The sequence below is a fragment of the Carcharhinus amblyrhynchos genome, chromosome 4 (genome assembly GCF_965287045.1).
Source record: "Carcharhinus amblyrhynchos chromosome 4, sCarAmb.v2.hapA, whole genome shotgun sequence".
In the NCBI taxonomy this organism is placed as follows: domain Eukaryota; kingdom Metazoa; phylum Chordata; class Chondrichthyes; order Carcharhiniformes; family Carcharhinidae; genus Carcharhinus; species Carcharhinus amblyrhynchos.
Genome location: NC_137327.1, coordinates 17,559,347 through 17,583,253, shown reverse-complemented (window position 1 = coordinate 17,583,253; position 23,907 = coordinate 17,559,347). Strand labels below are relative to the sequence as shown.

Genomic DNA, 23,907 nt, shown 5'->3' with positions numbered 1-23,907 from the left:
TGCCTGCATGTATAACCAATCGTGACATTAAGGGTTTGAAAGTGGGGTGGCAGCAGATTCAATTGGAATCAATGGGATATTATGTAAGGAGCAGTGACCATTGTAACATAAGGCTAAAGTTGGCCATGGAAAAGGACAAGGAACAATCCAGAACAGGGATAATTAATTGGGGGAAGCCAATTTCGAAGGGATGAAAATGCATTTTAGTCGAGTGAACTGGGATCAACTGTTGCCATATAAAATGGTGGCTGAACAATGGGCTGAACATGCAAAGGAAAAGTATTGCAGGCAACGGCATTGAGGGGAAAGACAGGACAAATAAATCCAGAGTGCCTAGATAACGAGAAATAGAGATGAAGATGAGAAAGAGGAAGTGAAGATATCAGGTAAAAAATACAATGGAGAATCAGGCTGAATATAAAGTTTATTGATTAGTGTCACTAGTAGGCTTACATTAACACTGCAATGAAGTTACTGTGAAAATCTCCAAATTGCCACACTCCAGTGCCTGTTTGGGCACCCTGAGGAAGAATTTGGCATGGCCAATGCACCTAACCAGCACGTCTTTCAGACTGCGGGAGGAAACCAAGTACACAAGAAGAATTTACAGTTGAGAGAGAGCAGGTGTTAAAAAGCTGTCTTTACTTAAAATTGGTAAGTTACCAAGACTGAGTGAGATGTGGATCAAGGGTCCTAAGAGAAGTGAGATTTAAGGTTGCAGAGGTGCAAGTAATAATTATTCAGTCTTCCTGAGACATGGTGCCAGAGGACTGGAGAATTGTGAATATAAGAACATAAGAACATAAGAAATAGGAGCAGGAGTAGGCCATCTGGCCCTTCGAGCCTGCCCCGCCATTCAATAAGATCATGGCTGATCTGTCGTGGCTCAGTTCCACTTTCCCGCCCTCTCCCCATAACCCTTAATCCCCTCTCTTATCAAAAACCCATCAACCCACTTCTTAAAAATATTTAGCGAGGCAGCCTCCACCACTTCAACGGGCAGAGAATTCCAGAGATACACCACCCTTTGAGTGAAGAAGTTCCTCCTCAACTCCGTTATAAACCGCCCCCCCTTTATCTTGAGGCTGTGCCCCCTAGTCCTACTGTCTTTTTTGAGCGGGAAGAGTCTCTCCACCTCTATCCTATCCATCCCATTCATCATCTTATACGTCTCAATGAGATCTCCCCTCATTCTTCTAAACTCTAACGAGTACAAGCCTAGTTTATTCAGCCTCTCCTCATAGCTCAATCCCCTCAACTCCGGTATCAGCCTAGTAAACCTCCTCTGCACTCCCTCCAAGGCCAAAATATCCTTGCGCAGGTGCGGCGCCCAAAACTGCACACAGTACTCCAGCTGCGGCCTCACCAATGCCCTATACAGCTGCAGCAAGACCTCCCTACTTTTATATTCAATCCCCCTCGCTATGAAGGCCAGCATCCCATTCGCCTTCCTGACCACCTGCTGCACCTGCAGGCTGGGTTTTTGCGACTCATGCACAAGGACCCCGAGGTCCCTCTGCACCGTCGCCTGCTGCATTAACCCTTATTCAAAAGGGGGTGCAAGGATAAAGCTGGCGACTACAGAACAGTCATTTTCACTCTGTGCTAGGGAAACGTCTGGCAAATATAGTTAGGAACAAAATCAATAGTCACTTAGCCAAGTGTAGGATAATCCGGAAGGCCAGCATGGCTTTATTGAGGAAAAATCATGTTTAAGTAACTTGCTGGAGTTTTTTGAGGACGTTACAGAACAGGTTGATAAGGGCAATGCTGTTAATATTGCGTCTATGGATTTTCAAAAGGCCATGCCACATAATAGCTTTGTGAGCAAAATTCTGGCTCATGGGGGAGAAGAGGGAAAGCAGGCACTTGGAACAGAGATTGGCTGAGTGACAGGAAACAGGGAGTGGTGATTTGTGAATTGGAGGAAGGTTGGCGATGGAGTTCCCCAGGGGTCTGTGTTGGGTTCTTCCTGATATTTATTAATGACATGGACTGTCGTGTACAGGACTTGATTTCAAAACTTTCAGATGATACAAGGATTGGAAATGTTATCAACTGCGATGAGGGTAGTCCTGAAATTCAGAAGGAGATATACTTGTTGGATTCAAGTGTAAGGTGATTCATTTTGATAGGAAGAATGTGGAGAGAAAGTATAAAATAAAGAGAGAAACTCTGAAGGAAGTGTAGGAAGAGGGATCTTGCTGTATATGTACGTTATGTTATTGAAGATGGCAGGACATGTTGAGACAAACATATCATACCATAGATCAACACAAAATACTGTGAATAGAGGAATCTGAAACAAAAACAGAAAAATGCTGAAAAATCTCAGCAGATCTGACAGAATCTGTGGAGAGAGAATAGAGCTAACATTTCAAGTCTAGATGACCCTTCATCAGAGCTGAAAGTGATAGCTCTAATGAAGGGTCATCTAGACTCAAAACATTGACTCTACTCTCTTTCCAAAGATGCTGTCAGATCTGCTGAGATTTTCCTACATTTTTCTGTTTTCATATCATGCCCTATTCTTGAGTAGAAGTATAATGAGGGCATGTTGAACTTGTAAAAGACGTGTATCCATTTCTGGGCAACATACTTGAGGAAGGATGTGAAGGCATTGAAGAGAATACAGAGGAGGTTCACAAGAATGTTTCCAAGAATAAAGAACTGTAGATATGAGGTTAGATTGGAGAATTTGGGACTGTTTTCTTGGAGAAAAGAAACTGAGAGGAGACTTGATTAAATTATATAAGATCCTGAGGGGTATTGACAGAGTAAATAGTGAGAAACTGTTCCCACTCTGGAGACCATCAAAAGCTAGAGAACACAGATTCAAAATAATTGGCAAAAGCAGTAAAAAAGATGTGAGGAAATATTCTTTCACTGAGAGGGTGCTGGAGTTTGGAAAAAAACTTCCTGAGGCAGCAGGGTGGCACAATGATTAGCGCTGCTACCTCACAGCGCCAGGAACGTGGGTTCAATTCCCACCCTGGGTCATTGTCTGTGTGGAGTTTGCACATTCTCCCCGTGTCTGCATGGGTTTCCTCCGGGTGCTCCAGCTTCCTCCCACACTCTAAAGATGTGCGGGTTAGATTGATTGGCTATATTAAATTGTGCCTTTGTATCTCCATATGTGTAAACTAGGGGGATTAACAGGGTAAATGTGTGGGGGTATGGGGATAATCAGCGGCGAGCCTAAGTTAGAGGCTATGTTGGAGAGTCAGTTGACAGTTGATGGGCCAGATGGCCTCCTTCTGCACTGTAGGGATGATTCGATGATTTTAGAGGGTGGCAGAGGCAGGTTTGAACAAGGTATTCGATTGTGAATCGGGTTGCTATCTGAGAAAGAGAGAAGTTTATGGAGATAAGAACATAAGAACATAAGAAATAGGAGCAGGAGTAGGCCATCTAGCCCTTCGAGCCTGCCCCGCCATTCAATAAGATCATGGCTGATCTGTTGTGGCTCAGTTCCACTTTCCCGCCCTCTCCCCATAACCCTTAATCCCCTCTCTTATCAAAAACCCATCAACCCGCGTCTTAAAAATATTTAGCGAGGCAGCCTCCACCACTTCAACGGGCAGAGAATTCCAGAGATTCACCACCCTTTGAGTGAAGAAGTTCCTCCTCAACTCCGTTCTAAACCGCCTCCCCTTTATCTTGAGGCTGTGCCCCCTAGTCCTACTGTCTTTTTTGAGCGGGAAGAGTCTCTCCACCTCTATCCTATCCATCCCATTCATCATCTTATACGTCTCAATGAGATCTCCCCTCATTCTTCTAAACTCTAACGAGTACAAGCCTAGTTTATTCAGCCTCTCCTCATAGCTCAACCCCCTCAACTCCGGTATCAGCCTAGGCAGGAAGTGGGAATGGGTAGGATGTTCTTTCAGAGAGCTAGTGCAGACTAGATGGGCTGAATGACCTCCTTCTGTGTTGTAGTGATTCTGTGATTCGAAAATAACTTTCAAAAGGGACTTGGATATATAACTGAAAAGAAGAAAACAAAAAGTGTGATTCCAGTGGGGAAAGATCTGACGGAGTGAGGGGGACTAATTGGTTAACTCTTTCAAAGAACAGTCACATAGTATGAAGGCCAAATGGTCTCCTTTCTCCTGGAACAATCTTATCAATTTTGTCTTCTCTCCAATTCAATAGCCCTGTATTGCTAAGACTGATGTGAACATCAACGCAATCTGAAAGAGGATCTCTATACCATTTCCACACAGTATTTTATCAGCATATTTTTACAGTCAATTGCAAATAGTCAAGTGGGATCTAAATGTGAATTGATTTTCTGTGAGCTAAGAAACATTTAATGGTGGAATTTCTGGTGGAATTCCTCTGGGGCTAACTTGTTCACCCGGCCCAGGGGTTGTTGAAAGAAAATTGCTGATGTGAAAGATTTTTGGCACGTGCTTCTGTCACTGGAATAATTCAACTTACTCAATCCATCTCTACCTCAAATAGCTGCAAGTGGAAATCACCGATCCCAGTGGGAAACTGCTTGAAGGACCGGCCACCCTGTACATCACGATTATTGATCAGAATGATAACAAACCTCTCTTCAGGGAAGGACCATACGTGGGCCATGTTCTGGAATCATCCCCTACTGGTGAGTTAAGTTATAGTTTGGAACTGCATTTACAGATGGCATACTTTTTGTGAGTTGATAGGTATTATCTAAATTAGTATTCTCCTTTCTGATCTTTAGGAAGGGTTTGATCAGGAGAACACTTTGTGAAATTAACTGATTTTGAAAGGTTTGAATGTCCTGATTTTAAGAATACTGGCAGGATTGTAGTCCTGTCTTATTATTTTTTGCCGCAATACCGTTTGCAATTGAGGGCCTGCAGGCAAACCACATGGGTGGCACGATGGCACAATGGTAGTACTGCTGCCTCACAGTGCCAAGGACCCGGGTTCAATTCCCGGCCTTGAGTCACTGTCTGTGTGAATCTGCACATTCTTCCTGTGTCTGCATGGGTTTCCTCTGGGTGCTCTGGTTTCCTCCCACAGTCTGAAAGACGTGCTGATTGGGTGTGTTGGCCATGCTAAATTCTCCCTCAGTGTACCCGAACAGGCACTGGAGTGTGGCGACTAGCGGATTTTCACAGTAATTTCATTGCAGTGTTAATGTAAGCCTACTTGGGACATTAATAACTAAACTTTAAACTTTATTAACTTTAAGTTTAAAGTTTATTTATTAAGTTTAAGTGGGGTTAGCTCTCCAATCACTCGTCATTCTCCTTGTCCAGGGACTTGGTTGGAAAAATTCCACTCGCTGTTTCTGTGAAATGCACTTACATGACCATTCTTCTGATAGCTCTCTTCTCCCCTGGATACCGCCATCTTATCTCTATTTAATAACTCCTGGCAATAACACAGAGATTAGTAGCTCATCAACATGGAAGATCAAACCATGTATGCTAACCATGCCAGAGCAGAGGAGATTTTGTTCAGGTATTGGTTGACACTGTACGTCTTCTGGATGGAATAGAAGGAGCACTGGAGGGAAGAATGGTGTGGTATGTTGGCCATTGTGGTTAGCACTGCTGCCTCACAGTGCCAAATACCCGGGTTCAATTCAGGTCTTGGATGACTGTCTACGTGGAGTTTGCATGTACTCCCTGTGTCTATGTGGAGTTTGCACGTACTCCCTGTGTCTATGTGGGTTTCCTCCGGGTGCTTCGGTTTCCTCCCACAGTCCAAAGATGTGCGGGTTTGGTGGATTGGCCATGATAAATAGACTCTTCGTGTTCCAAGATGTGCAGGTTAGATAGATTAGCTTTGATAAATGTTTGTGGTTACAGGGATTGGGTGCGGGAAAGTGCCTGGGTAAAGTATTCCTTCAGAGAGAGTTGGTGCAAACTGGATAGGCTGGATGGCCTCCTTCTGCACTCTAGCGGTTCTCTGATTCTGAAAAAAATACATTGTGCTGTCTTTGCCTGGCTGCACATCTCAGTGTGCTGTCCATTTAACAGTAAATGCCACTATTCTTTGAAATTAACAGCTTAAATCTGTTCTGTTTTGGTTGTTTGCATATAAAGTACTAATCAAGTTATTGGGATGTGAATCAACCCTCTTCAGATATTTGTGGAAGTGAATTAACTGCAGAATCCTGGATGGATGGCTGTATCTGTTGAATACTGGGCTTTCTGGGTGAGCTTTTAACTCGTTTGAGAACCACCCACTTGTGCAGGGTTAAAATCAGACCCAGTTAATTCCTGTTGGTGACAATAGTGGTCAGATGCCAAGAAATTCACACACAACTCTCCTGTCTCATATTATTTTATGCCTGCTCTGTTATTTTAGTGTCTTTTTAAAAAATGTGCCCAGGAGTATCATATAAATGCGTTATTATTGTCAAGAACATTATTCTGGATTTTCTGCTCCCAAGTTCAGAGGTGAGAGTGGAAAATATTACCAAAGCCAAAGTTGCATTTTATGTCGATATAAACACCTGACACAATTGTCCCAGTTGCCCAGTCAGTGATGGGGCCGTTCTCCTACCTCAGGAGCATCATTTAAATATATTAACATGTAATTATCCATCCTGAGTCATCCCTCCCCCTCCCTCAAACTTCAGAAGGCCCATTCATGTTGGAGTGATGGCTCTTCCAAATACACCTGGCAAGCAGATCTCCGATGGGAGCTCAGGTGAGTGCAGCTGTCAGTGGGAGAGGATCATGCCAGGGCACTGTCCCTGGTAGTGTCTGGATCGTCTCCAGGTAGTGACCAGTGTGGGGAAGAGGGTGTGGTCCACAGTGGGGCAGCCTTTAAAAAGGATGGCCTGATTCTCAAGTGACTGAGTTGCTGGTGGGGAAGGTGGATCAGAGGCCGTCCATCAGTGATATGTCCTGGGACTGCCCCTTTAGGTTTCTTCTTCTAAGTCTAGGATTCCTCCACCATTGCTGATAGCGGCTTCAATGTTGCTTCTCCCGCCATCAGCATTTGCCAATTTCTGGAAGAGTTTTGCTCACTGTGTTCTAATATTTAATACATATCTAATACCATTCACATGGTGGCACAGTGATTAGCCACACAGTGCCAGGAACCTGGGTTCGATTCGCAGCTTGGGTCACTGTGCGGACTTTGCACATTCTCCCATCTCTGTGTGAGTTTCCTTTGGGTGCTCTGGTTTCCTCCCACAGTCCAAAAGACGTGCTGGTTAGGTGCATTGGCCATGCTAAATTCTCCCTCAGTGTACCCGAACAGGTGGCGACTAGGGGATTTTCACAGTAAATTCATTGCAGTGTTAATGTCAGCCTCAGTGTCAGTGACACTAATATATAAACTTAAACTCATCTCGTTCAGCCGTTTTCCCCTGATGATCTCATTCATTGGACAGGTTTCAAACAGAAGTCGATATTTGGCCAACACCAAAGGAACAAGAAGTGTTAAAGGCTTGGTTACATTTGTCTGTTCAATTTTTAAAGCGATGCTTCTAGTGATATTCCGCCTTGCAGGCTATTGTTGTATTTGAAATTCTCAACTGAGGTCAACACAGCCATGGTTGGATAAAGAGGAAGGAGACTGCACACTTGGCTGCATCAAACGAAATTAAAAACAGCATTGGAGCACCATCCGCCTGCCATTTCTTATGCTTTGTGCCCCATATTATGATGAAGAATGATTGCAAGCTCAGTCCTGGAAAACTGAATTGTAGGCAATTACTGATGCAGGAATGTTTCTGAGTATTTTTTATGTAGACTAGCAGATTTCCCCTGATGTTGGTGCTGATGAAACAGGGAATTCAAGAGCCCCATATATCTCTGCTGGTGTAGTGCTAACTTGTTTGCTTTCTTTATCATCGAGGTTTTGTAAAAGTGGTCTCTTTTCTTTGGCAATTTTGCTCATCTGCCATGGGCGTGCTGATCGCGAATCCTCAGAGGGTTGGATTTGAAGTGGAAGTCAAAGTGAATTCGATGGAGTTAACATTGGCATCAAACTACATTTGTAAAGTGCCTTCAATGTAGCAAATGTCTCAAGTTGCTTCACTCAAGCAGGGATGGCACAGTGGTTAGCACTGCTGCCTAACAGCGCCTAGGGACCTGGGTTCAATTCCTGGCTTGGGTTACTGTCTGTGAGGAGTTTGCACTTTCTCCCCATGTCTGTGTGGGTTTCTTCTGAGTGCTCCGGTTTCCTCCCACAGTCCGAAAGGCATCTTGGTTAGGTGCATTGGCCATGTTAAATTCTCCCTCAGCGCATCCAAGCAGGTGTCGGCATGTGGTGACTAGGGGAATTTCACAGTAGCTTCGTTGCAGTGTTAATGTAAGCCTTACTTGTGACTAATAAATAAATAAACTTTATTTAGACAGAAATTCTCATTGAACCACTGAAAGCAATAGGAGGAGGTGGTGACTAAAAGCTTGGTCGAAGGAAGAGACTTCAAGGAGAGTAAAGTTACTGAATAAATAATGGAATGAAAATCAAGTAGGATCTTTAAAAAGTGGCCAGCCTGACCTGGAAAATTACCAACATAGTATAAAAACAGAAAATGCTGGATAAACGCAACAGGTCTGGCAGCAACTGCGGAGAGAAAAACTGAATTCTTCAGAACTGTAGAAAAGTTGTATGGACTTGAAACATTAACTCTGTTTCTCTGTCCATCGACGCTGCCAGACCTGCTGAGTTTATTCAGCATTTTCTGTTTGATTTCAGATTCCCAGCATCCTCAGTATTTTGCTTTTAATCTGCCAGGTTACCACCTGAGTGAGGATTAAAAATTATCTCTTTGAGCACTGGCTGACTACTGGGGAGTTGACTGTGGTCCTTTCTTCATCTGAAATCCACATATTTTTCGTCACATAATCAGGATGGGACTCTAAACAGGTATTTTGAAATATTTTCTCACTCTGGGTTGGTTGAGGTCAATTGCCGATCTCTCACGGCCAGTCCACTAAAATTATCCAATTTCCCAGAGATGGTAAATTAAATCTTCCTGATCTGAATAAAGGTGGAGGCAGTCCAATCTGTAATTATCTTGCAATTAAGCCTTTGCCTGTATATGCTATGTTTGTGAGCTAACTTCCACTCACTTGATAAAGGAGCAGTGCTCCGAAAGCTCATAATTCCAAGTAAATTTGCTAGACTTTTACCTGGTGTTGTGGGACTTCTTACTGATCTGAATTGCTCAATTTTGCACTGGATGATCCATTTCGCTGTTGTGTCACCAATAGAATCTTCAATTTGGGCGAAGTGGATTATCAAAACAGTGCCAGTTCATAGAATCATAGAAACCCTACAGTGCAGAAGGAGACCATTCAGCCCATTGAGTCTGCACCGACAACAGTTCCACTTAGGCCCTATCCCTGTAACCCCACGAATATAGCCCACTAATCCCTCTAACCTATGCATCCTTGGACACTAAGGGGCAATTTAGCATGGCCAATGCACCTAACCCGCACATCTTTGGACTGTGGGAGGAATCCAGAGACCCAGAGAAAACCCATGCAGACAAAGGGAAAATGTGCAAACTCCACGCACACAGCCACCCGAGGCCAGAATCAAACCTGGGTCCCTAGCGCTGTGAGGCAACTCTGCTCAGCACTGTGCCTCCGTGCCGTTACTTTACAGAACAAAGTTAGGTTTTCATGATATCTTGTCTTTAAGCCTGCAATTTGCCCTCTGTCTTCAAATAACCTACAACTCAATAATCTGTTAATGCTATTTCAGCGTATATAGCCACTGGTGTAAAAGTGACTATTGTGTGGGTTATCATTTGATTGATTAAATTGGGTGAATTCTCTCTGAAAATTTTAACCTTTTTTAGTTATAATTGAATCTCTAAGACCCCTTCACAAAATCTAGTTCTGTGAATATATTTACACTTTGAGCTACTCACTTTGAATAAACAATAAACTTTGAAAGTTCTAGAATCATAGTATCCCTAAAGTGCAGAAGGAGGCCATTTGGTCCATCGAACCTACCCCAATGACAATCCCATTGGGGTCCTATTCCTATAACCCCATGTATTTACCCTGCTAATCCCTCTGACACTGAGGGACAATTTAACATGGCCAATCAATGTAACCTGCATATCTTCCATGTGTTGGAGGAAATCAGAGCACCCAGAGAAAACCCATGCAGACATGGGGAGAATTTGCAAACTTCACACAGACAGTCACCCAAGGCTGGAATCGAACCCGGTTCATAAAATCATAGAAACCCTGCAGTGCAGAAAGAGGCAATTTGGCCCATCTTTTACAAGACTGACTGAGGAGTTCCCTAATAGGTTGGTTAGTTTAAATTTTTACATAGCATCTGGTGCATAAAATATGCACAATTTAAAGTGAACAGCTGTGAAAGGAAGAGTATAATAAGAAATTTATTTTGATACTGTACAGATTTCCAAACACAGACTTGGTAAAAATATTGGCCAATATTATCCCTGTGTATGCATGCGTTTCCTCCCACAGTCCAGAGGTGTGCCAGTTAGGTGCATTGGCCATGCTAAATTGTCCCTTAGTGTCCCAAAATGTGTGGGTTAGATGGATTAGCCATGGGAAATATGTGGGGTTACAGGATAAGGGCAGGGAGAAGGCCTGAGTAAGATACTCTGTCAGTAAGTTAGTGCAAATTTGATGGGCCACGTGGCCTCTTTTGCATTATGGGGATTCTATGATTCTATGAATATACTGCTATGCTTTAAAACCAGATGATTCTGGACAAAGATAGAAAATAGACATGTCAGTAGCCACCTGAGGAGAGAAAATACAGGACAATGTTTATGACAAGAAGTTTCTTCATCACTAGGCGATAGTTGGTCAAAGCAATAATCAATGAACTCCTCTCTGAAGATGATGCCAGTGCTCAATGTTCATGATTGTTTTGACTGTACCCAAATGGGTAGGTATCATCACATGTGACTCACATGTTGCAGCATAGCCAGAGTCTGTGTGGCTCTTGTAGCTATGGTGTTGACATGGCTGATCCAGTAATTTCTAAAATGTTGATTTTGGCAAACCTGACAATTGTTTTGACATTGAAAGTCTAGGGGAGATGATTAGGCTTTCTCCTGTTTGAGATGAGCAAAACTTGGGCAATTAGATAATGTGAATGTTACCTACCTGGGTTTGATTCACAGCTTGGGTCAGTGTCTGTGTGGGGTCTACACATTCACCCTGTGTGTATGTGGGTTTCCTCTGGATGCTTCAGTTTCCTTCCACAGTCTAAAAGATGTGCTGGTTTGATGCTTTGGCCATGCTAAATTCTCCCTCAGTGTACCTGAATAGGTGCCTGAGTGTGGTGACTGGAGGATTTTCACAGTAACTTCATTGCAGTATTAATGTAAGCCTACTTGTGACACTAATAAATAAACTTTTCACTTTACCATTTGTCATTGGCTACTGTTCAGCCTCTACTCAAAGCTGTAATGGACTGTTTCATTATTGGAGAGATTGTGAATTCAACTAAAATATTGTGAAATTATCGGCAGATTCACCCTGGATTTATGACAGAGGGAAGGACATTGATGAAAGCTCTGAAAATATTTAAACAACATATCCTCTCTGAGGAATTGTTACAATGCTGACTCTGGACTGTGATAATTAGCCTCTGACAACTACAAGCATCTCTATGTTCGTGTGATTCCAACCATTGCAAGATTTCCATTGACTCGCATTGACTTCAGGTTTTCTAGTGCTCAGAGCTCCATATGTGGTTTAATGTTGCTTTGATCTTAGGAGCAGCTATTCTCATCTCACTGCTGTTATTTGACTTCTGCATCTATTCCTGGATCAAGGCTGTGCTGAGTTCTGGAGCCAGATGGTTTTGGCAGAGGAGTGTTGGTGAGTGAGTGTTTGAGTAGGAAGCGACTGAATTGTCCAGATTAAATATATCTGGTTTGTGTGAACAGGGCCCACATGTGGAGGCAATCTTTCACATTGTTGTGTGGATGCGAGTGGCAGAGCTGTCAGTTCGAGAAGATCTTCCCTGGTGTTGTGGCTAGATCTGACGCGTAAGCTGCGAACGTTATCACAACGTGTACAGCAGTAGTCTGGGGTGATCAGCTGACAGGCAAGAGCAGGGGCACTGGCCAAGTGGCAGTGATGGGAGGGCAAATGCTGCCCATCTGAGAGAGGACAGAAGGTTCATGCTCCATGAAGCCACTGTCATTTTCCCTGGACAGCAAATCGCTATAACACTCTGCAGGCCCCTTAGCACACTAGTAGCCACAGTCACAGTCTCTGCCTGTTGAAGTGGTGGAGGCTACCTCGCTAAATATATTTAAGTCATGGGTAGATAGGTTTTTGATAGACAGGGGAATTAAGGGTTATGGGGAGAAAGCGGGAAAGTGGAACTGATCCACTTCAGATCAGCCATGATCTTATTGAATGGCAGGGCAGGCTAGATGGCCTACTCCTGCTCCTATTTCTTATGTTCTTATGTCATGATGGCACTAGTATGAGCTTGCGTCGCAACAAGCTGACTTCAGTTTGAGTTTTCACTGCAACATTCAGAGTCGGGCGGCTTCTGATTAAGCTATGGTGGAAGCTGAGACATTGACAATACAATGCTGCATTATGTTTGGGTCAACAAGTATAGCAATGGAGTCATCCATCAATTCCATACTGGATAGAATAGGGTTCCGGGTTTTGCATGTAAAAACTCATGCCAAGTTGGTGCGACACTTCTCAATGCTCCTTGATAGCGACAGTAGGCTGACAAAAGATACATGCATGAAGCATCCCTAACTACTAAACTAGAATAAAGATGTGCAAGTTATGTTGATTGGACATGCTAAATTGACCCTAGTGTCAGGGGGATTAGCAGGGTAAATGTGTGGGGTTACGAGAACAGGGCCTGGGTAGGTTTGTGGTCGGTACAGACCCAATGGGCCGAATGGCCTCCTTCTGTACTGTAGGGATTCTATGGATCTATGTCAGATGAGGGCAAAGTGGGTTGTGAAAAGGAGGATGAGATATGAGAATATTTTCTTACGTTGTTTCAACTCCACCTTGGACACAAACTCAGCAAAACCCACTCCAGTGATGGGTGAGCACTGGCTCCTGCATTGGGTGAAGGATATGAAGCTGCTCTTGTCTCTTGCTGGCTAGCCCCTATTGCCTCCAGTCAGGTGTGACCTTGTCTTTCAAGAGCGAAGTGTGCTTGTGGGTGTGGCACAGTCTGTTCGGGTGATATGGCTGTCATGGTTGAATATCTGGCAGTGTGTGCAAGCTGTGAGGTGTGATGAGACTTGTAGTAGTGCTAAGTCTGTGAGAGTCAGCTGGAACTATGACCGTGGCGTGATTTTATCGGCTGCTCACACCATGCTCCTGCCGCAGCAAGCTCGGGGAATTTGGCACCCAGCCAAATCACCATTCATTGCAGTGGGATGGGAAAATCCCGCCAGCGTGAACGGAGGTATCATTCCAGCCTATGACTTTTAGGAATGTTTGCTGAAGCGTTTTGGTAGGTGAGTGAGTTACCAGGACTATTGTGCATTTAGCAGAAGCTAATAGTGCAGTCGGTGGCATTTGGAATTTGATGATGCCCACTTGTATGAGGTCTTTAAACTTGTGTGGCACTGCCTTCAACTCCTGTTCTTGGAACTTGACTCCTGACATTCGCTGCCACGGCTACCCAAGGGTTCACCTGGAAGGCCTCTTGGCCCCAGTGGGTAGAACAGATCTCTTCTATCCATTTCCTTAACCAAGCAGCATTGGGAGAACTTGGAACCCGCTCTCTGCCTTGTGTGCTATTCTTCTCAATTCACCAAGTCAGAACCAGTTGTAGAATGACCTCTGACCTCTGCTTCAGCCAGAATGCACCTCCACTTAAGCAAATTGCTGCGGCTGCTGGAACCTGAAACAAAAACCGAAAATGCTGGAAAATCTCAGCAGGTCTGACAGCATCTGTGGATAGAAAATAGAGTCAGTGTCCAGATTCTTCCTTCATCAGGGCTAAAGAGAATCGGAAATAGGTTGAGATTTGTACAAAAGGGTCACCCAAACTTGAAACGTTGGCTTTATTCTCCCTCTGCAGATGCTGTCAGATCTGCTGAGATTTTCCAGCATTTCCTGTTTTTGTTTGAGATTTATGCTGTTGTGCAGTGAGGAGGGAGCAGCCGGGCTTGGATAGAGAGCCAGCGATAAGTGGAGACTAGGGGGAGATTGACAAAGAGGTCATGAACATAACGAAGGGAATGTAAATGGGAGTGATCATGGCTAAGAAGGGTGCAGATAGCAGCCATTGAGAGATCAGGATGTTTTAATGGCAAAACAGAGATAAACAATATGTCACCTGTTACCTGTTCCGTCTGCTTTCTGTTCCAGGCAATAGATCGACCTAGTGGGATGGGAGGAGGTGGTCAGGGAAAATAAAAGGATGGAAAGTGGGATTAAAAAAAGGGGCTGAAGAAATGCATCAATGGAAAAAATGAAAATAAATGGATAGAAACAAAGAAATAGGCTGAAGGTGAAGGAGAGAGTTTACAGCCTGCAGTTGTTGAACTCAATGTCAAATCCGGAAGGCTGTAATGGGCATATCCCACGAGGACAACTTTGAGGCAGGGGGATTGTGAGTGGGTGCAAGTGTGGGGAAGAAAGTATTCTGAATCAAGGCTGCATAGACAGAGGGTATCGGAGTGGCATTATTGCCAAGGACTATACCTCTCCACTGGACAGCACGGTAGCACAGTGGTTAGCACTGCTGCTTCACATCTCTAGGGACCTGGGCTTGAATCCTGGCTTGGGTCAATATCTTTATGGAGTTTGCACATTCTCCTCATGTCTATGTGGGTTTCCTTTGAGTTTTCCGGTTTCCTCCCACAGTCCAAAGATGTGCGGGTTAGGTTGATTGGCCATGCTAAAAATTGCCCCTTAGAGTCCTGAGGTCTGTAGGTTAGAGGGATTAGTGATAAAATATATAGGGATATGGGGGTAGGGCCTGGGTGGGATTGTAGTTGGTGCAGACTTGATGGGTCGAATGGCCTCTTTCTGTACTGTAGGGTTTCTATGATTCTGAGGCTGTCACAGATCATTGTGCCCTAGATCAAAAGAGAAAATGCTGGGAAATCTCAGCAGGTCTGGCAGCATCTGGAAGGAGAAGAAAGAGCAGTGCCATGCTGATGGATGGTTTTCCCCATGATGACCTAGTACCAGTGCTGCTGGATATCACCATGGCCCTTGATTTCTGCCGGTTTGGTTCATTCCAGCAGCCCACTGGAGGCATGTGTGACATATCCTAATTCACCTCACACCACCGTCAGAGTGGTGATTCCTTTTCAAGGGGGCTAAACAGTGTGTCCATTATTGTTCTAACCCAGTCCTTTAGTCTGAGAGATCCAGGGGATTCGGGGCTACTGCTGGATTTCCCCAGGTGCAAGGTGTGATAGACCACACTTGGCCATCAAGTCTCACACAGGCCAGCTAATGGCCTTCATTAACAGGAAACGATCCCCTTGCATCAAAGTGTAACTTGACAGCAACCACTGCCAGTGGATCTAGCAGATATCTCCGGGATCATGGTGGTCTTCTGTGCTTTGCCCAACCTGGTGCTGAAGAGATTTTGACCAATATGGATATAGTGAGCATGAGACAACCTCAGACAAGGACGATGATGGGGCTGATGCTCAGATTCTACACCCAAGAAGGTCTGAGGGGGTACATTGGGGCATAAGGCAATAACATCGAGGCTGGGCAGACTTGGGAGGTGCTGAACCATGCATGATTTCAGATAACCCTTCCCACATCATCCTTCCAACCAAATGAAGAGCCGTGTTCAACCTTCACTCTTGTTGTTAACCTCGGTTACAAGCCAGGCTTCTTAACTCAGTGCCAGCTTCTGGATGGTCCAAAAGAAGACCACAGACCTTCCTAAACAGCCCCTGGGGTAAACCCTGGACCTGCACTTCCAGAGGGCCTCCAAAGGACATGTAAACAAAACAAGCCACACCTTTAATACAAACACAAACAAATACCTTAATATCCATTTACTCCTGAAGCCCAAGTCCATCCAGGGTGTTTTCTTAGACATCTTACAAGTGCTTCCACATGGTTCATTGTTTCCCCTCTGCTCTCAGCTGAGATGGAAGGGGGTTGCTGAGCTTGCTGCCCCACGGCCTGGGAAGATTTTAGTGGCTGTTCTTGGGCTGCCGGAGGCCTGGTTAGCTCTGTTCGGCTGAGGGGCTCCTCCACCTCTTCTGTTGTCAGGGCAAATTGAGGCACAGGGAGAGGGCCTGAGGAGTCGCTGTCCACAACAGGAGCACTCTGAGCCAAAGCCCCAAATGTGGAAGGCAGCCATCCCACTACCTTCACAAGGCATTTGTACGTCCCTGTTAATCTGAGATGGAAGAGGAGCTGGGGAAGATCCCAGGTGCCTCATCATCGCTTACCTTACCATAGCTGCAAAGAGCCCATGGACAAAGAGTTGATATGTAGCTCTGCGTGCACCTCTGCTTTCCACTAATTTTCCTGCAGGATGTGTCTCTCCAAGAGAGTCACCAATCTCGAAAGGGAATCAGGGATGCTCCCTTGGGATGAGGACCTCCCACCATGCTCAAGTAGCCCGGAGGGGAACATGAAAGGATCCATCACAGAGCTGTGGCACCACCAATGTTCTGCCATGCCAACAAGCCCTTCATTCCATTGGCTAGCACAATGCCTGCCATATTTACCTCTTGGCCAATGCTCAGTAACAGGACTGGAGATGTTGAAGGGAATAGTTGGAGCAGTTAGGAGGCTTGAAGCTGCATTCCACTGGTGCCAGCACGTTATTGATGTCAGCTAGTGTGCGGCTGTGTCAGTCCACGGCTCTAGCCAATGAACGGTTCCTCCCCTTAGCAACGTTAACCCCCACCCCCTCTGACCGTTAATTGGCCAGCAGGCTGGTGAGGTCAGGGATTGGACTGGGCATGCCAGCATCACCCGCTTCCGGTGCTGCCTTCCTCTCCTTGCCAATTCACACAAGGTTCAGACCTGGGTTCAGGCTCAGGTTCTGACTCATCCTGTGTTACTGATCATAGAATCCTTACAGTGCAGAAGGAGGCCATTCGGCCCATCGAGCATGCACCAACCACAATCCTACCCTTTTCCCCGTAACCCCACACATTTACCCTGCTCATCCCCTGACACTAGGTTGTCAATTTAGGTTAGCCAATCAACCAAACCTGCACACCATTGTTAAATAACTTGCTAACTCTCCCTTTAGATTTGAAATGTGAAGAACGACTCCTGGTGGGATTTTTCTCATCCTGCCCCCTATGGGAATTGTAGCAGGGCGGGCGTGCAGACCATGCAAAGATCTATTGACCTTGGATGGGATTTTCCAGTTTTGGGGTGATCACAGCTGGAAAATTCCGCTCCCAGCTAGAGTGAGGTACGAGAGGGAAGGCTGCTGCCATTCCCAGCAAGAATAAGCATTTTCAGCAGAGTGATCTTTTTATTTATCCTAGTTCCTGATTTATTACACAACAACTCAGCCATTACTTTTTATTTAGCCCGTGCTTCTCAATTAGCCATTTAAAAATCCAGGGTCAAGCTTTAAAAGCAGGCCAAAGAAGTTGTTAATGCTTACATTTTGAGAATCCAGTGAAATAAATTTGCTTATTGGCAAGCCAGATATCTGTCAATTAAAGAAAGATTTATGTGCATTGGTGTTCAAAGAACAGGACATTAATATTATCAGCCTAGCTGTCTTAGGAGAATCCTGATTAATGGAGGTCATATTGTATCTGTTCTTGTGTTGGGAGTGAAACCTGTCATTGCAATTAATTGCTTTTTGTTGTCGGCGGGGTAGGAAGGGTAAATTGGCAAATAAATAACGTAAAAGATTCAGGAAATTAAATCTCATCTGCGCTGTGAGAGCGGAAATGAAAGATGAGAAGCGGGAAAGGGAATTCTGCATTAACTATGGAAAGAAATTATTACAATTTCTGACTAATCAGCCATGGATTTTCACCAGTGAACAGCAAAAGAAGGGCAACTGCTGCAGTAAATGGGGCACTTTCGCATTTGGTTCTTTTTAATGATAATTAGCTACTTATGACCAATGCTTTATCATTCCACAAAATGATCTAAGTAATGCAGAAAGTAACGCTTTTAAAATGTCTTCGTGCAATATGGTAAATTGCAGTCCAGCAATTAGCGTAAAAAATACAAGGTGAATTGCATAATTAAAAGCATCAAGTTCCCCTTTTATTTGAGCAAACATATTTTACATTCCGGATACATTGCAAAAGAAATCTGGTGTCTAAATCCCTTTATTCAGTGTATTCTTTGAGAGCAGTTGTGCATTGTGTCCAAATAAACTGACAAGTCAGGCAAACCAGCGACTTAATAGAACTGTCATTGTGTCCATAGGTTACACAGACCGTGACTTTAAGTAAACTAATTAATACTTGTTAATGTGAAGAAAATGAAATATTTCCTGAGTGTTGCCTTGGGACCTATACATCAAAATATGTTGCTGACTGTGACATCAATGTGAATTCAAAGAGTCCCTCTAATGTAGAAGGAGGTCATTCAGCCTATCAAGTCTGCACCAACTCTCTGAAATAGCATCTTACCCATGCTCTAAACCCATAACCCTATGAATTTCCTAGGCTAATCCCCCTACCCTACACAGATATGGGTGGCACGGAAGCACAGTGGTTAGCACTGCTGCTTCACAGCTCCAGGGACCTGGGTTTGACTTCCGGCTTGGGTCACTGTCTGTCTGGAGTTTGCACATTCTCCTCATGTCTGCGTGGGTTTCCTCCGGGTGCTCTGGTTTTCTCCCACAGTCCAAAGATGTGCACGTTAGGTTGATTGGCCCTGCTAAAATTGCCCCTTAGTGTCATGAGATTTGTTGGTTAGATGGATAAGTGGGTAAATATGTAGGGATATGGGGGTAGGGTCTGGGTGGGATGGTGGTAGGTACAGGCTTGATGGGCCAAATGGCCGCATCCTGCACTGTAGAATTTCTATGATTTGAGTGACAAAGGGTAATTTAGAATCCACCTAACCTGTGCATCTTTGGAGTGTGGGATAAAACTGGAGCATCTGGGGATAACCAAAGCAGATGTGGTGAGGACATGCAAACTCCACCCAGACAGTCACCCAATGCCAGGATTGAACCCGGATCTCTGATGCTGTGAGACAGCAGCAATAAGCACTATGTCACCGTGCCACCCCAATTCACAATTGAAAAATTAGAACTGGTTTAACTAAAATAAAGGAGGCATCATTTATAGAAATTTTCCAGTCACTTTCCTTAGAAATTTTCCAAAATGTTTCATACACATTGGGTTACATTTTCCCTCTAAGACAAGGTCACAGCACTGGTCCTCCATGAAAATTCCAGTTGTTCGCAGATTTCCTGTGGGTTATTGGAAGGGAATGTATTGGATTTGATTTAATTTGATTTATTGTTGTCACATGTATGTTGTCACATGTATTAACGCAGAGTGAAAAGTAATGTACGTATTATAGCTGAGAGTCATTTTGGCGCGATGATCTCTACAGGGAATCTGGAAACTGCATGGGTGTGATGAATGGCAAGTTAATGGGGGAGAATAATTTTGATTTGCGCCCAAAGCAGGACACAAGTCCGTGGAGTGATTGATACCGCAACTGCCTGAGCTAAATTCAGCTTTGCACCCTGCAGGTGCTGGATGGACACCCTGATGGAAGCTAGCTGTCAGGCCCGCCATGTTCTGAAAGGCTCTAATAGGCTTGGGGATTTTAGGGGACAAGTTGAGGCAGGCAGCAGCCCAGACTACATTTCTGGAGCTAGGGAGAGTAGTCCTGATCCGTCTGGCTCGAAAGTTATGCTTTTCCAAAAAGATTTGTGGCTTTTATTTTTGAGTAACGTGCAGTGTTTTATTTTAACTCCCCTTCTCCCCCACCCTCCTCCTCAGCCACACCTCCCAGCATCAGTAATTTTATCACTCATAAGCCAGGCAACAACTATTAAACTGATACTCTCCATTAGTTAATGCAAACAAGGCTCGAAACAGCATTCCCTCACCTATGATTTAAAAACAGATGCAAGCAATAAATTCTTGTTTACCTGACAACAGAGTTGGCCTGGCATAAATCAAATGCATGTAAAAATAAGGTGAATAAAAAGGAAAGCACTACAAAATACTCAGCAGGTCAAAGGGCCACTGGATGATGATCAGCAAGAAGGTTTTCTTCTTCAACCATGGCCGAGGGCTCGAAAGATGTGCTGGTTAGGGTGCGTTGGCCATGCTAAATGCTCTCTCAGTGCACCCGAACAGGTGCTGGAGTGTGGCGACTAGGGGATATTCATAGTAACTTCATTGCAGTGTTCATAAAAGCCTGCTTGTGATGAATAAATAAACTCTACTTCATCCCGTGAACTCTCACTGCAGCCAGATGTTGCAGGTATTTATTGCAGGTCTTACACTCATCACAACAGCCCTCCCAAGGCAGTCCTCGGACGGATCATCCCACTCCCAGGGTCACCTTACCTATTCCTTTAATGCACATAACGAGCAGTTCAGGATTTTACATGGGTGCAGTTGCAGAAAATTAACAGCATAAATGCAGATGTCGAGGATAATTTGTACAAGTAGGAAAAGTTGTATTAGACATTTATACTGGACTTGGACAAGGTATGCTCTGTTAAACTTATGCTGGATGTAAGCCTGGGATTTGGGCAGCACTTAAAGCAAAGTAGTTCACTTATGTTGCTCAAAAAACTCAAAAAATAAGCAGCATGTAATTTTTTCATCTAAGAGCTTTAAAGAAAGTCACTACTTGTGGGCAGCTCTTGTGAATTGAATTGGATTAAACGGTTGCTTGTTTTGCATTCATGTTATTCAGCTTAGCAGTTGGAAATTGGTAACATTTTGGGAATTATGCGAACATTGCTGTTCTAAAAGTGAGAAGGCAGCTTGTCTTTTGCATTTTAATTTAAGTTGCAGAATGCTGTGAACCTAAAAATTCTTTCCAAAGCCATCTGTTTCTTTACTTCTAACTTGCGTTAGAAACTTTCAAAAACTGATGAAATTAACAGTTTTATGGTTCATTACTTGATTCATTATTGCTTCCTGCTATTGGTGGAATAACAAATATTGGGGAGCATTCAACGCAGAGCCATTTTCCAACTTTCCCTAGAATTGAATTGAGAGGGATCTGGAGGAGGTGGGGGACTTTATGGGGGCAAATGGTCACCCCATTCTTGTCCAAGGCCCACCTGATACTTTAATCAAATGGGACAAGCAGCCTCCTTACCTAAAGTTTTACAATGCAAATCAGAACTTTATGCTGGTTGTAGGACCTTCTGGCAAAATTCAAGTACAAATGAACAGTTTGTACCAGCCAAGTATCAGTTAGTTGTCCCTAAATTAGTCATCCCTCAATCTGGTTATGGTTCCTTTATTGTGGCGTCCAATAGGCATAGACAAAGGTCATAGGTAGAAGAGGGCACTCACAATGTTAAAATGGCGGCGTGGGCTCATTGGGCCGAAGGGCCTGTTTCCCGTGCTGTGTTGATCTTTGTTCTTTAGTTGTGCCAAGCAACCTAATTAATAGCCATTGTTGTAGTATGTGGGATACCCTGTGCTAGACCTTCCTGAAGTCTTTGTAGTCTTAAGTCAGTTCACTGAATGTATTTATTAATGACAAGAACTATGGGCGTACATACAGTAAAGGATTCAAGCTCAGAGACATCTTCAAGTTTGTTCGTGCATACTGCTCAGTCCAACATTAGACTGACTCCTAGGTATGGGTCATGTGTTCTCATAATCACAGTGTGGGAGGAACTGTACTTAGTCCTTATTAACTTTATATGTACCTTTATAGTACACCTTCCCCAAGTCTTCATCCAATGTATTTCAAATTATACCAGTTTACTCCATGTGTTTACATCAATATTCCTACTCCATCTCCCCACTTCAAGTCTCTGAGTTCTTAGGTTCAGGTGAGCTGGACCCTTCCATGTTTTGTTCACACCACTGTAGTACAAGTGGCTTTATCATTGCAGGTAAACATCGATTTGGAAGATTTTCTGGCATCTGGATATCATTTCGTCCACTTCTCTATTCATGAAATCAGCTTTTGGTTTTCTGTGTGTTTAGATGCTTTGGCTTTGAACAGTTTGCTGAAGTATCTAATTCTATTACATTGAAAGCATTGGGCTGAAACTGCAGGATGTTGATCATGCCTGTGGGGGCAATTTGCTCCACACATTGGCATGGTCACTCTATTGGTTGATGAGGATGTATTCCTTCTCTTGGCTGGACTGTCCGTGTTTTTGTGTTGTTTAACTAACTGGACAGTGGGGTTTCCTTTGTACCATGGTTTCCTCTGAAAGACGTGCTGGTTAGGTGCACTGGACATGCTAAATTCTCCCTCGGTGTACCAGAACGGCGCCGGAGCCTGGCGAACAGCAGATTTTCACAGTAACTTCATTGCAGTGCTAATGTAAGCCTACTTGTGGCACTAATAAATGAAATTTAACTTATATGGGGCAGGCTAAACAGACAAGTCATCTTTCTGTCATTTTCGTAAACGTCACTATGTTTCTTATTCAATGAATACTTCTAGTACCCTTTGGATGATAGCAATTGTATTTGACTTCATCCCTTGTAACTTTCTTTTTTTTGTTATTTCTGGCCCATGCTCTCTCAACCTTTTGCCAAAGGGAATGACTTTCCTTCATAATTATTTAAGTAGTAATCTCCCTTTCAAAGAATTAAAGTCCAATAACTTTTCAGAATAGCTTACTGATCCTGATATTTATATAATGGAGAAATTCGCTATCATCATTAAACCAGCTAATCTTGTGACAGTCAGCAACAAAGCATTTCACTTTAACTGCATTTCTGTTTTTTAACTTTTGACTTTCTCTTTTAATAACAGTCCTGTAACAGTGCCATTGCTCATTCTTGCGCGCTGAAATACATGACCTTAAAGGGTGACAAAGAGTCATATATTAAGTTATCAAGGAATGTCATTGACGTGAGAAGAAATGAGGGATATGATAAGGAGGCAGCAGGTGGGCTTGGTTTATTTAAAGAAAAGAAACAGGCTTACAGGCTTTTCAACCCTCTCTTATCATCCTATCTTGCATCTTTAGGTATCAAGTTAAAAGTCAGGACATTATCAAGACATTATCTGACTGTGTTCATAATTCCACTGGCATTAAAACATAATAAGACTGGGCACTTTTCTTTTTGAACTTAAATGTTCCATCGCAGACAGCAACCTGGTGAATTTTCTCGACACCCCCTCCAGTACAATTGTATCGATTACACAGGAGCAGCTCCATCTGCAACAGCTAATTCACAGAGAATTAACCTTCCAGTTTGTAGAACATGAGGTTGAATTGACTGAGGACTACTGAGCTATATTTGTGATGGTTGATCTGCGTTGTCCGTGCTGTCACAGCAGAATCTATAACTGTAAGAAAGAACAGAACAAGAGAACATTGGGCATCAACATTGTCACATACGGATTGTTTACGATTTACACTTATCATGATTCTTCCTCCAATTAGTTAAGCCCAAGACAGCACTTGGTACATCATAATATTCAAGGCCATGGGCCAAGTGCTAGCAACTGGGACTAGATGGGAGGTCGGGTGTTTCTTGCGTTTCCGTGTAGCCTCGGTGGGCTGAAAGGCCTCTTTTGCCCTGTATGATTCTATGATTCTAAGCACATATAAGACTCTCAAGGGAAAGAAAACAACGCCATGGGGTGACAGTCATTTGCTTTTGTTTTTCTAACAAAACACTGGGCAGAGATGTCGGTGCTGCAATTTCAATAGTTCAGAAGAGTCATGTGGACTTGAAACATTAACTTTGTTTCTCTCTCCACTGATACCTCCAGACCTGCTGGGTTTTTCCAGCATTTTCTGTTTTTATTTCAGAATTCCAGCATCAGCAATATTTTATTTCTATTTTGTTGCAATTTCAATAGATTTGCAATTGTCTTCTGACCTTGAAGTTAATTCAGG

General features: G+C 43.7%; 1 protein-coding gene across 1 annotated transcript in view; it reads left to right on the top strand.

The window, feature by feature from the left end:
* Positions 1 to 23,907, top strand: part of cdh13 (cadherin 13, H-cadherin (heart)) — a 971,374-nt gene that overhangs the window by 505,811 nt on the left and 441,656 nt on the right. Inside the window, exon 6 of the mRNA XM_080186753.1 lies at positions 4,468 to 4,612. Within this exon, the coding sequence (XP_080042879.1) occupies positions 4,468 to 4,612 (145 nt within the window). The remainder of the gene's footprint in view (positions 1 to 4,467; positions 4,613 to 23,907) is intronic.